Here is an 11,780-nt window from a genome sequence, read left to right on the forward strand (position 1 = left end):
AATTGGGGTGAAATTTAGTAAACACCTTTTGTGCTGATCTTTAATAATGGCTATTCCCAAATACTGAACCTAATTTTTTCAAGGGAATACCATAATACTCCACATAGCAAGCAGTCTTGTCCCGAATGTGTCCTCGATCTGGCACTGCTGGCCTCCTGTGGGCAATGGCATGTCTCCTGTCAGCCGGAGTCAGGCCGTGTGAGGCAATAATGGCACAGCATGATCACGGCAAAACACATGAGGGTTGAATGTTGGTGGGAGGAGTGTGATCCAGATCAGTCCAGTGATCATCTGATCCAAATCAGGATTGTGACCTTGGGTCATATAAATGCACTTTCCCACATATGAAATTTGATCTGGCCCAGCTCTGTTCCACAGAACCCCCTTTCCCTCGGCCCACATAACGAAAAGAATGACGGCCCTGTAGTGGCCCAGATCTGGATCAAAGACAAGGGCCACACAATGACCATTACTGGCCCAAGTCTCAGCCAATTAATAACCCACAACTGGCCCTGCACTGGGACAAAATAGGAATCAAATCCGTTTAATCTACTTGGGAAAACAATGTCAGAGAAAGTCAGAGTAAAATCAAATGTAACAATTTATTATGTAAGGTAAATATATCATGCCAATTTCATAATCAGTTCAAGGATAACAAATACAACAACAGATAAAATTTGCTATGTGGGAAGAAGCTTCAGAACATTCCTTGATGGCCATAAGCTCACATTTAGCAAAATGTATTTACCAGATGCCCTTGAACATATCCAGATTAATTCAGTAGCCACAGAAAGAGTTTAGTGTCATCGACTATTGTTTTTTTTATTTATTTCTCTATCAGTGATGGTGATACCTTTTATTGGACTTGATTTAATATGAGAAGAAAGAAGCTGACTCGCTAAAAAAAAAAGAGGTATGGTATTTGAACACCCCATTTGTGGACACAGCTCATTTGTGGATCCATTCTGAAAATAAAATCTCAAAGTTCAAGTTCCTCCTCATTGAAACGCCACAGAAGACTCGACGGTGAAACTGAATGATGGAAAAGACGGCGCGAGCAGTGACGTCATCGGCCTCCAACGGTAGATGATCAAATACTGTTCAGAACGACAAAACACCTATAAACATCAACATAATCAGGTACCACTTTAGAATACGGTTAATTCGTTAATGAATAACTACACAGGAACAAATGAGCAACACAATATTAGCAATCTAGTAACTACTATTAACTAACAAGAAACTCTTATTAACAAATTAGTAAGTAATAGCACACAGATGAAAGTGGTAGTTCACTATTAACTAATCAATAACTACTATTTTTTAATGCTTCCCAGAGAACTACTGAACAAGATTCATAATTCATACAAAACAAATCAATAACTAATGCAGGACAAATGACTAGCACTTGAACATTAACATTTGAACTGCTATTGTAAACGAATACACAAGGTTATTTACATTATCAATATTTAATAGCATAGCAGACTTAAGATTTGAGAAAGCTGTCAGTAATTAGCCTATGCTGTCATACAGCAATAATTAGCTAGCTCATCTATACATATACTGTATGTGTGTGTGTGAATATCTTGTGTATGATTAGAAGATTTCTATACTTTAGGATTGGCTTTTCATTAGTAACTACTGTAAGAATCATGGTAACTAGCTAGTAATAACTCAGTTCTAGTTCTAGAAAAACAATCTAGTTCATCTAGTTCTCATCAGCATGTTCTTCGGCAAAAAAAAAAATTATCAATAATTTTTTTTTTGTGTGCTTTAATTTGTTATGTTTTTATTCTCAGCCTGAAGCAATGTAAATCTAGTGAGCATCAGCATGTTCTTCAGCATGATGAGTGAATGAAGAATAAAGAATAAACACCAACCTCTTTGTTCTTCAGTATCATGATGTTTCATTCTGCAGGTTCTGGATCACAGGCGTCCTCTCCGTCCTCTCCTTCCAGATGCTTTCTGGTACTCAGGCTAATCACATGATAAACAAACAAACAAACAAATAAACAAATAAATAAAATATCGGATTAGATCACATAATCCAGATTTGCTGACAGACCGAATCTCTTGTCGCAGTGTGAACACTTGTAAGGTTTTTCTCCAGTGTGAATTGCCTGGTGCAGTTTTAAACTTGAATGCAATTTTTTTGTATTTCTTTTTTTTTTTTTACTAATTGTCAACCCCTAGTTTCAGGTGTTTTTGTTCACAAAATCTTGATGATAAGTTTTAGGTTAATATAACTATATATTACAAAGTTGACCAAAGAGGAGTTGTTGGCATTTAAATAGTTTATTTTTTACATTCATGTTAATATTACGTTGTCAGATTTGTGACATTATTTTTTACATAATGCTAAAACACTGCTGGTCACTTTCGGAATGCATAGCTGATATAAAAAATTGGATGACTCGTAATTTCCTACTTCTAAATTCTGAAAAAACAGAGTTTCTATTTATTGGACAAAAAACTTCCTCACGTAATAACCTAGAATACTGTCTAACACTTGATGGCTGCTCTGTTAAGTCTTCGTTGTCGGTTAGGAACCTGGGTGTGCTCTTTGATACCAATCTTTCATTTGAAAGTCACGTGTCTAGTATCTGTAAAACTGCATTTTTCCATCTAAAAAATATATCTAAATTACACCATATGCTCTCACTGACAAATGCGGAACAATTAGTTCATGCGTTCATGACCTCAAGGCTAGATTATTGTAATGTTCTACTGGGTGGTTGCCCTGCACGCTTAATAAATAAACTACAGCTAGTTCAAAACGCAGCAGCTCGAGTTCTTACCAGAACCAAGAAGTATGACCATATTAGCCCGGTTCTGTCAAAACTGCACTGGCTCCCTATTAAACATTGCATCAATTTTAAAATATTGCTGATCACGTACAAAGCACTAAATGGTTTAGCTCCGCAGTACTTGAGCGAGCTCTTAACGCATGATGGTCCTTCATGTCTATTGCGATCTCAAAATTCCGGCCAGTTGATAATACCTAGAATATCAAAATCGACTGCTGGCGGTAGATCCTTTTCCTATTTAGCACCAAAACTTTGGAACAGCCTTCCTACCATTGTCCGGGAAGCAGACACACTCTGTCAGTTCAAAGCCAGATTAAAGACATCTCTTTGACCTAGCTTTCACATAATACATTATAGACTTCTATAATTCAATGTTAGGCTGCATAGATTAGGTCAGCTGGAACCGGGAACACTTCCCATAAATCCTGATGTACTCGTTACATCATAAGAAGAATGGCATCTATGCTAATTTTAGTGTCTTTGTTTATCCCGAGGTTTTCCCGCAGCCTGCCGGATCCAGATCTGATGAAGGACCTTCGACTGGACCCGATGACAACGCTGTGCTGAAGTGCCAACTAGTCTCTCCCAATGGAGGATCCCTTTGCCACTCTACAGAAAAAGCGTTGTCGGGAAACTTGATTCGCGTATCTACCCTGAATTGATAAAATAAAATAAAATAAAATTCTGTATCAAAATTATAAGGAAACACCAGTACTTTGTTTAGGCTTGGTTTGTAGGGAATTACAAACCTGCATACATATATTCAAACGCACATAACTATAGAACCAATTCTTAATGCGCATGTGAATAAAGTCTGTGTAGAGAGAATTGTGTCGTCTTAGCGGCCCCTAATTTAATAACAAATGATTGTTGCGACGGAAGCGAATCAATCATAACTAACCTTAGCTGGAAAATAACTTTACTAAAGAGCCGCAATAAAGCCAAAACAATCTGTTACCATAAATTATACGTTTATCTCTGTAAAGCTGCTTTGAAACAATCTACATTGTTAAAAGTGCTATATAAATGAAGATGATTTGACTTGACTTCAGAAGTTGTAGTGAGGCTTTCTTTTCCAAAAAGAATGTGAAGAATACTATATTAGCAAAAGTTTCAGGACGTCTGCCTTTACATGCACATGAATTTTAAGGATATCCCATTCTTAATCCATAGGGTTTAATATGGAGTTGGCCCATCTTTTGCAGCTATAACAGCTTTAACTCTTCTGTGAAGGCTTTCCACAAGATTTAGGAGTGTGTTTATGGGAATTTTTGACCATTCTTCTGGAAGCACATTAGTGAGGTAAGGCACTGATGTTGGACGAGAAGGCCTGGCTCGCAGTCTTCACTGTGATCCATCCCAAAGGTGTCTTATCAGGTTGAGGTCAGGACTCTCTGCAGGCCAGTCCAGTTCCTCCACACCAAACTCGCTCATGTATGTCTTTATAGACCTTGCTTTGTGCACTGGTGCGCAGTCATGTTGGAACAGGAACATCCCCAAACTGTTCCCACAAAGCTGGGGGCATGACATTGTCCGTAATATCTTTATATAATGAAGCATTAAGAGTTCCTTTCACTGGAACTAAGGGGCCAAGCCCAACCCCTGAAAAACAACCCCACACCATAATCCCCCCTCCACCATAATTTACACTTGGCACAATGCAGTCAGGCAAGTGCCGTTCTACTGGGAACTGCCAAACCCAGACTTGTCCATCGGAAATCCAGTCAGAGAAGCATGATTCGTCACTCCAGAGAACACATCTCCACTGCTCTAGAATCCAGTGGCATCCCACACTTTTTCATTGCGCTTGGTGATGTAAGGCTTGGATGCAGAGCTCGGCCATGGAAACCCAATCCATGAAGCTCTACATACTGTTCTTGAGCCAATCTAAAGGCCACGCGAAGTTTGGAGGTCTGTAGCTATTGACTTTTTCATGGCCTACCACTTCATGGCTGAGTTGCTATTGTTCCCAATTGCTTCCACTTTGTAATAATACCACTAACAGTTGACCGTGGAATATTTAGTAGTGAGGAAATGTCATGAATGGACTTATTGCACAGGTGGAAACGGTACCATGCTTGAATTCACTGAGCTCCTGAGAGCGACCCGTTCTTTCACAGATGTTTTGTAGAAGCGTCTTCATGCCTAGTGCTTGATTTTATACAACTGTGGCCATGGATGTGATTAAAACACCTGAATTCAATGATTTGGAGGGGTGTCCCAATACTTTTGGCAATATAGTGTATATTTGTCATACCATTTTCAGCTTTTAAATATTTAAATATAATTTTAATTTATTTTACACACTTAAAGCAATATCGTATAGCATATTGAATATCGCATGATTTAACAAAGTATTGTATATCACACTTTTGTTTTAATATCACACAGCCCTACATTAGATCAACCAACAAAATGTCATGATGCTCATCCTAGCTGATAAGAAACTAACTTACTCAACACATAAAGATGAACTACTTACCGTGATCTCAGACTGCGGTGATGTGGTTTCTCCACCGCATGGATCTTCATGTGTTTCTTCAGTTGACTTATAATAGTGAAACTCTTTCCACACTGATCACACGTGTGCGGTTTCTCTCTGCTGTGGATCCTCTCATGTGTTTTCAGATTTGCTGAGCGAATGAATTTCTTGTCACAGTGTGAACACTTGTAAGGTTTCTCTCCAGTGTGGATCCTCTCATGTATTTTTAGATATGATGACTGATTGAATCTCTTGTCACAGTGTGAACACTTGTAAGGTTTTTCTCCAGTGTGGATCCTCTCATGTGTTTTCAGTTCTGCTGAGCGAATGAATCTCTTGTCACAGTGTGAACACTTGTAAGGTTTTTCTCCAGTGTGGATCCTCTCATGTGTTTTCAGTTCTGCTGAGCGAATGAATCTCTTGTCACAGTGTGAACACTTGTAAGGTTTTTCTCCAGTGTGGATCCTCTCATGTATTTTTAGATATGATGACTGATTAAATCTCTTGTCACAGTGTGAACACTTGTATGGTTTTTCTCCAGTATGGATCCTCTCATGTGTTTTCAGATTTAATGATATAATGAATCTCTTGTCGCAGTGTGAACACTTGTACGGTTTTTCTCCAGTGTGAATCATCTGGTGTAGTTTTAAACATTGTGCTGAAGAAAAAGTCTTTTCACACTCAAAGCACATGTACTCTCTCACACCAGTATGAATTCTTTGATGTAATTGTAAATTATACAGCAGTGAAAAACTCTTTCCACACTCAGGACATGAATGTGGCTTCTCCTTCGTATGAACCATCAGATGTGCCTTCAGGTTTGATGCCCTAAGAAATTTTTTTCCACATTGATCACATGTGAACGTTTTCTCTCCATTGTGGATCCTCATGTGAACCTTAAGGTGTCCTGATTGTGCAAAACTCTTCCCACATTGATCACATGTATGAGGTTTCTCTCCAGTGTGGATCATCATATGTCGACTAAGATTTGGTTTTTGTGTGAAACTCATCCCGCACTGATCACAAGTGAACGGCTTCTCTCCAGAGTGAACTCTCATGTGTTGCTCAAGACAACCTGTGCTTGTGAAACTCTTTCCACACTGAGTGCAGGGGAACGGCTGCTCTCCAGTGTGGATCCTCATGTGTTGTTTAAGAATACGTTTGTCTATGAAACTCTTCGCACACTGAGTGCAGGGGAACGGCTTCTCTCCAGTGTGGATCCTCATGTGAATCTCTAGACTATCTTTCCTTGGGAAACTCTTCCCACACTGATCACATGAGAACGGCTTCTCTCCAGTGTGAACTCTCATGTGACGGTCAAGATTACGTGTGTTTGAGAAACTCTTTCCACACTGAGTGCAGGTTGTAGATTTCTTGGCTTTTCTTTTCTTAAAAAAATTATTTTTAGTCTTTGAGCGACTCAAAGGTTTTCCTCCAGGTTGGACATGATGTTCCTCCTCCACTTCACTCAGTTCTTCACTCTCCTCCTTCACTTCACTCAGTTCTTCACTCTCCTCCTTCACTTCCATCAGGTCTGAAATGAAAGAAAATGTTTTAATTTTCAGCATATCAAAATAATTAAAAGAGAGAAATATGAAGTGAAAGGACATAAAAGTCTAAGTGGTATTTTCCCTCATACCTTCGTGGTACATAACCTGCGTGAAGTTGGCCCCCCACCCAAGGCAACCACCGGGGGGCTGGTGACGTCATCGTCTATAATTCAATTTCTGATATTTTAAAACCCAACGCAGCACAAACGAAAATTTTACCGGCACAAACGAAGCACCAATTTTTGTTTGTGCTGTTTCGGTTTTTTAGATATTAAAATAATATTTTTAGGTCATTCTGAGGTCACTCAGCCCCCCCACATGCTCCAAATTCACCCAAAATAGACGCAATCGTTTGTGCTCCGTTTGTGCTGTAAAAAGTTTTGTTTGTGCTGCTTCGGTTTTTTAGATATTAAAATAATATTATGTGGTCATTCTGAGGTCACTCAGCCCCCCCACATGCTCCAAATTCACCCAAAATTGTCTTGTTCGTTTGTGCTTCACAGACAACAAATCACAGACAGTAACCTTTTGACAGACAACAAGGAATGAAATCACTTTGGAAAAGGGGATAGACAACCGTAAGCAGAAATTAAAAGCTCGGTTATACTTGCACATGGTCCGCTGTGTTGCTGAGGCAGGCGCGTTTTGGAGCTAGGCGTGTTCTCTCGTGTCTTCCGAGGCGAGCAGACTCGCGCAAAGTTTTGAAGGTTCACCGAACGTGAAGTTACAAAAGAAATGATTCAGAATTCATCTCCCTCGTGGAGGGAGAGGCGAATATGAAAATAAAACTTAGTAAAGGAAAGAAAAGAAAGGTCGGGAGTGACGCGGAGGGGCGCATCCGACGACGGTGGCCGAAACCGGTCCGAAGCTGGTGTTTTCCCGAAGTTTGACCGAAGAAGAGAGAGAGTTTGGAAACTGAAGGTTCGGACTTTCATCAGTGTCCCGTGTACGCCTCCTTTTAGCGTGGAGGACGAATCATCTTAGAGCATTTCGAGCGGAAGGTTTTCCTTTGTCCTGTTAGACACGCCCACTCGAATGAGTCATGAGTGAGATCGAATTTGGGAAGATTTGCTCAAGACATATGAAATGTGTCAAATGATAGAAATTACTGCAACTGGTTATCGAAATTCAACTCCATCAGGTCAAAAGAATCGCACAGGTATCAAAAATAGAATATAGACATTGTAGCAATGCAAAGATACGTTATTAGGCATTAGTATAGGCATTTGCAGTTCGATTAATGTTACAATAGGACATATATGCTTTCCTATGGCTTACAAACACATCTTAACACAAAAGGGATATATTTAGTACATTTAAGAGTAGGGTTGGGAACCGAGAACCGGTTCTTATCCAGAACCGGTAGTGTTTTTGAAAAAATACCGGAACCGTGCGAAATTCCTAAGTTTCGGTTCCGAAAACGGTTCTGGTGCGCTGTTTTGGTGAAGTGGAGCGCGACGGTCTCACCTCATAAAAATAGCCCTCGCGCTCCTCAAATACGTTTTGCGTCAGATATCAATGGAGAGAGATAGAGAGTAGTAAAGACAGTAGAGCTGCACGATTAATCTTTAAAAGATCCTGATTCAAACAGCCACGCGATCTTATCGTAAATTACAAAAATCTCACCCCTGAACATTCAAATCTGTTTGTGCTGTCGTTGACCCAGAGAGAGCAGTTGTCAATATGAAACAGCTTTACAAAAACAGTAGGCCTATCGATATTTCTGTTACAAATATTCAAATAATCACAGAAGTACTGAGATAAAAGTTTAGAGTATAAACACTGATGTCTACGACAACCAAAATAGAGTAAATCACCTTTTGAAAGTTGCTGCCTTCAAATAACGAGTGTATCGATTACATCTGATGCTTCAAAACATTCTTAAAGACGCATGAATGATATTTTTTGAAAAGAATTTACAAAATGTATACAATGAGCGCATGAATGTCTTTTTTTCTAACCGTGTTTTTGTCTTATCCTGAATTACTACGTTAAGCCTGCAATAAGCGTTTATAGGCTACTCGGACTGGCGGATCGCAGCCGCTGCGGAGTAGCCCAGTGCCTGCGTGACTCGTCATAGACATAAATAGAGAGAAATAGCTCCGACAAAAATGTTCTTCCGCAAGATGCGTGCAGTTCTGTTTATTAACTGCTAGAGCGCTGATTTATCCAGTAATGAAACAAGTAGTCTTTATGAATCAATCATTCAAAACTATTTTAAAAATAATCTGTTCTACACACATCTTACATGGGTGTTCAAGCATATTCTACCCCTTCTGAGAGGGTATTCTCCACTGCTGGAGATTATACAATAAGCTATAGGAGAGGTCCCAAATTATTCTAGAGAATTTTTATTTTCCTTCATAATTTTTTTTTTTTTTTGCAAAAATTGCTTAATAATATGTTGAATTTGTTGACATTACCAGTCTGTTAAACTCATTTGGGATTTTTCCCTTACTACTATTTTTTTATTAGTTGTTTTAATATTTTTTAATGAATGGGAACCGGAACCGGAATCGCTTGGTGGAACCGGAAAATTTCTTATGATTCCCAACCCTATTTAAGAGTGACTTTATGGGTAAAAAGTCCTTTTCTGTAGTAGGATTCTCTGTGTGTGTGTGTGTGTGTGTGGTGTAAAGTCATGAGATTTAAAATCAGGGGACTTGGTCGAATCATTTGCTAACAATACAGGGCTTGTTATATATGTGTCATGCGCCAGGGAGACCCCAGCCAGAGTGGCGCTGGTAATTACCCTGGGGCGTTTTCTAGACATTGTGCATTGTTCTTACATTTTGCAGAAGAGTAAAAACAAAAAGCTCTTGTTTTCTCATCTGACGAAGGGGCTGTGTTTGAAAAGTCAGGATTCGCCTAATTCAGACCATCTGGCCGGATGCCAAGTCAGTGTCGCTACATATTATATTTAGTTTGAAAACCTGTTTAGTTTAACTGTTTAAAAGTGATGAAGTGCTTGAATGTCTCTAACATGAATGTTCTTCAGCATCATGAATGAATGAAGAATAAACACCAACCTCTTTGTTCTTCAGGATCTTCAGTGTGTTTCATTCTGCAGGGTTCTGGATCACTCATGTTCTCACTGTCCTCTTTAATAAACTCAGTCTTTACAGATTTTAGCTCTTCCTGATTCTCTGATGCTCTGATGCTTGTCTTCACTTGAAGTTGATGGGAATATTCCAGCATTTATGGGTGAATTGCTGTGGGAGGAGCTTCACTGATGATGAATTACAGTGGGAGGAGCTTCACTGATGATGTGACTGATATGGGAGGAGCTTCACTGATGTTGAATTACAGTGGGAGGAGCTGATCTAGCAAAATCAAAAATATATCAGTTACTGAGTTTGTTTTTATGCTCGTGGACAACAGAATATAAATAGAGTAAAATCTTCCATGTATAAACAATGGTAAGAAAAACAGTTATAAGCATAAACAGAATACCCATAAAATCCGCTCAGTCTGCTGACACCAATGAAATGAGCTTTAAGTTTCAATTTACAGGAGATCTGAAGACATCAGCATAATAAATGAGGTGAAAACAGGAACTATTGTCATGAAATAAAGAGTGTTTTCAGCAGATCTGTTAATATTGATGAACCTCAGACTATCAACACTCATTCAACAAGCCATTCAGGATCATCAGCAGATCATCTCACTTTATTCTGAGTGTTTGCTGATAGAAACCCATTATTTGAGTCAGGATAGATGATAAAAGCCTGTAAAACAACTCTATTGAAAGACAATACTGTTATTTCTCACAATATGACATGGATAAAACATCAATAATACAAAACAAACACCGCTTATAACTACCCTACTAAACCATAAAATGTCCATAATAACTCTAAATATAGTTCTAATAACTACATTCATTGCAAGAATGTAATTAGATCATGTTACAGCTTGCAGAAACTGACAATGATCATAAAACTTTTATTTAAAAAAGAGAACCAAAAAACAATAACATTTACTATGTCAAACTGTATTCATATATATTTTAAATGTATAGGTTTAAATAGTCTCACATGGCTCCCTATAGGCTCAATGTAAAGTATTTAGCAGTATCTTTTCCAGTCTATTTTGCAATGCAAAGTAAAGAAATACCTAATTTAATCCAAAGATGTTAAGAGTAAATAAAACGGCAGCAGCAACACTTGATATCGAGTCCCATTCCCCTCACAGATCTCAAACTTTGACTTGACATGAAGTAACAGTTCTCACACAAACATCGAGACAATCACACAAACGAACACAAAATCGCTCAGGAATGAACTAAACATATTCTCCTCATGCTCGCTGCTGCTGCTGCACTAAATGTTTATTTCAGTAGGAAGACGCCAGAAAAGTATCGTTGTGATCGATGAAAACAATACAGAAATGAGTCTGTCGCTTAATCAAACTGTATAAAGTGTGTTTGATGGTTGTGTAAATATGATAAATACCGTGAACTGCTCTCCTCACCTCAGAAGACTCGACGCTGAAACTGTGTGTGTGTGTGTGTGCGTGTACGTGCGCGCGCGCGTATTTTGAAGTGCGATTGCGTCACAGCGGCGCGACGAAGGAAGTCCCAATTTAAAGGCTGAACCCTTCTTTTGGGGGTAGTTTTTTATTACTGTTAACAAAAAAGAAGAGTATGTTACAAATACTACAGTATACAAGAAAACACAACAAATGTAACACTAGGGGGATTAATGTAGAACTACATTATAACAAGACATTGACACATTTACATTTTTTAAAAGTTTGAACTGTTTTTTTTTCTTCATAGAAAATCGGATGGATTGATCAATATAAAGCTCAATTACTGTCTTAAATGATGTAAAACATGTTATATACAATGTATTATATAAACCTGGCTGTGCTTATCTGTAGTTCTCCAAAAGACCAAATAATAGATAACAAAACAGAACAAAGATGAGCCTTTAG

At 38.6% G+C, this 11,780-nt stretch overlaps 1 protein-coding gene across 4 annotated transcripts; it reads right to left on the reverse strand.

Annotated features, from left to right (window-relative positions):
* Window positions 1-584: 584 nt before the first annotated feature.
* On the reverse strand, window positions 585-11,373 carry LOC311067114 (uncharacterized protein). Of its 4 annotated transcripts, none has more exons than XM_084088729.1 (5): window positions 11,316-11,373; window positions 9,872-10,165; window positions 5,293-6,826; window positions 1,884-1,980; window positions 585-1,118 (listed from the first exon to the last, which is right to left on the reverse strand). In XM_084088729.1, exons 2-4 carry the CDS (start codon window positions 10,038-10,040, stop codon window positions 1,911-1,913), a joined length of 1,773 nt encoding a protein of 590 aa, XP_083944855.1. In that variant the 5' UTR covers window positions 10,041-10,165; window positions 11,316-11,373; the 3' UTR covers window positions 585-1,118; window positions 1,884-1,910. The 4 variants fall into 4 exon arrangements, with proteins under 4 accessions (XP_083944855.1, XP_083944858.1, XP_083944857.1 ...); XM_084088732.1 differs by having other exon boundaries at window positions 585-1,097; window positions 11,316-11,355; XM_084088731.1 differs by having other exon boundaries at window positions 585-1,097; window positions 11,297-11,355.
* Window positions 11,374-11,780: the final 407 nt, after the last annotated feature.

This window comes from Abramis brama (assembly GCF_963993115.1).
Source record: "Abramis brama genome assembly, chromosome: 1".
NCBI lineage: Eukaryota > Metazoa > Chordata > Actinopteri > Cypriniformes > Leuciscidae > Abramis > Abramis brama.

Coding starts and splice junctions, on each gene's coding strand:
- LOC311067114 (XM_084088729.1), bottom strand. CDS start 10,040: ATGCTGGAATATTCCCATCAACTTCAAGTGAAGACAAGCATCAGAGCA. Junction 6,827..9,871: donor AGATCCTGAAGAACAAAGAG/GTTGGTGTTTAT, acceptor CTTTCATTTCAG/ACCTGATGGAAGTGAAGGAG. Junction 1,981..5,292: donor CACCGCAGTCTGAGATCACG/GTAAGTAGTTCA, acceptor TCATGTGATTAG/CCTGAGTACCAGAAAGCATC.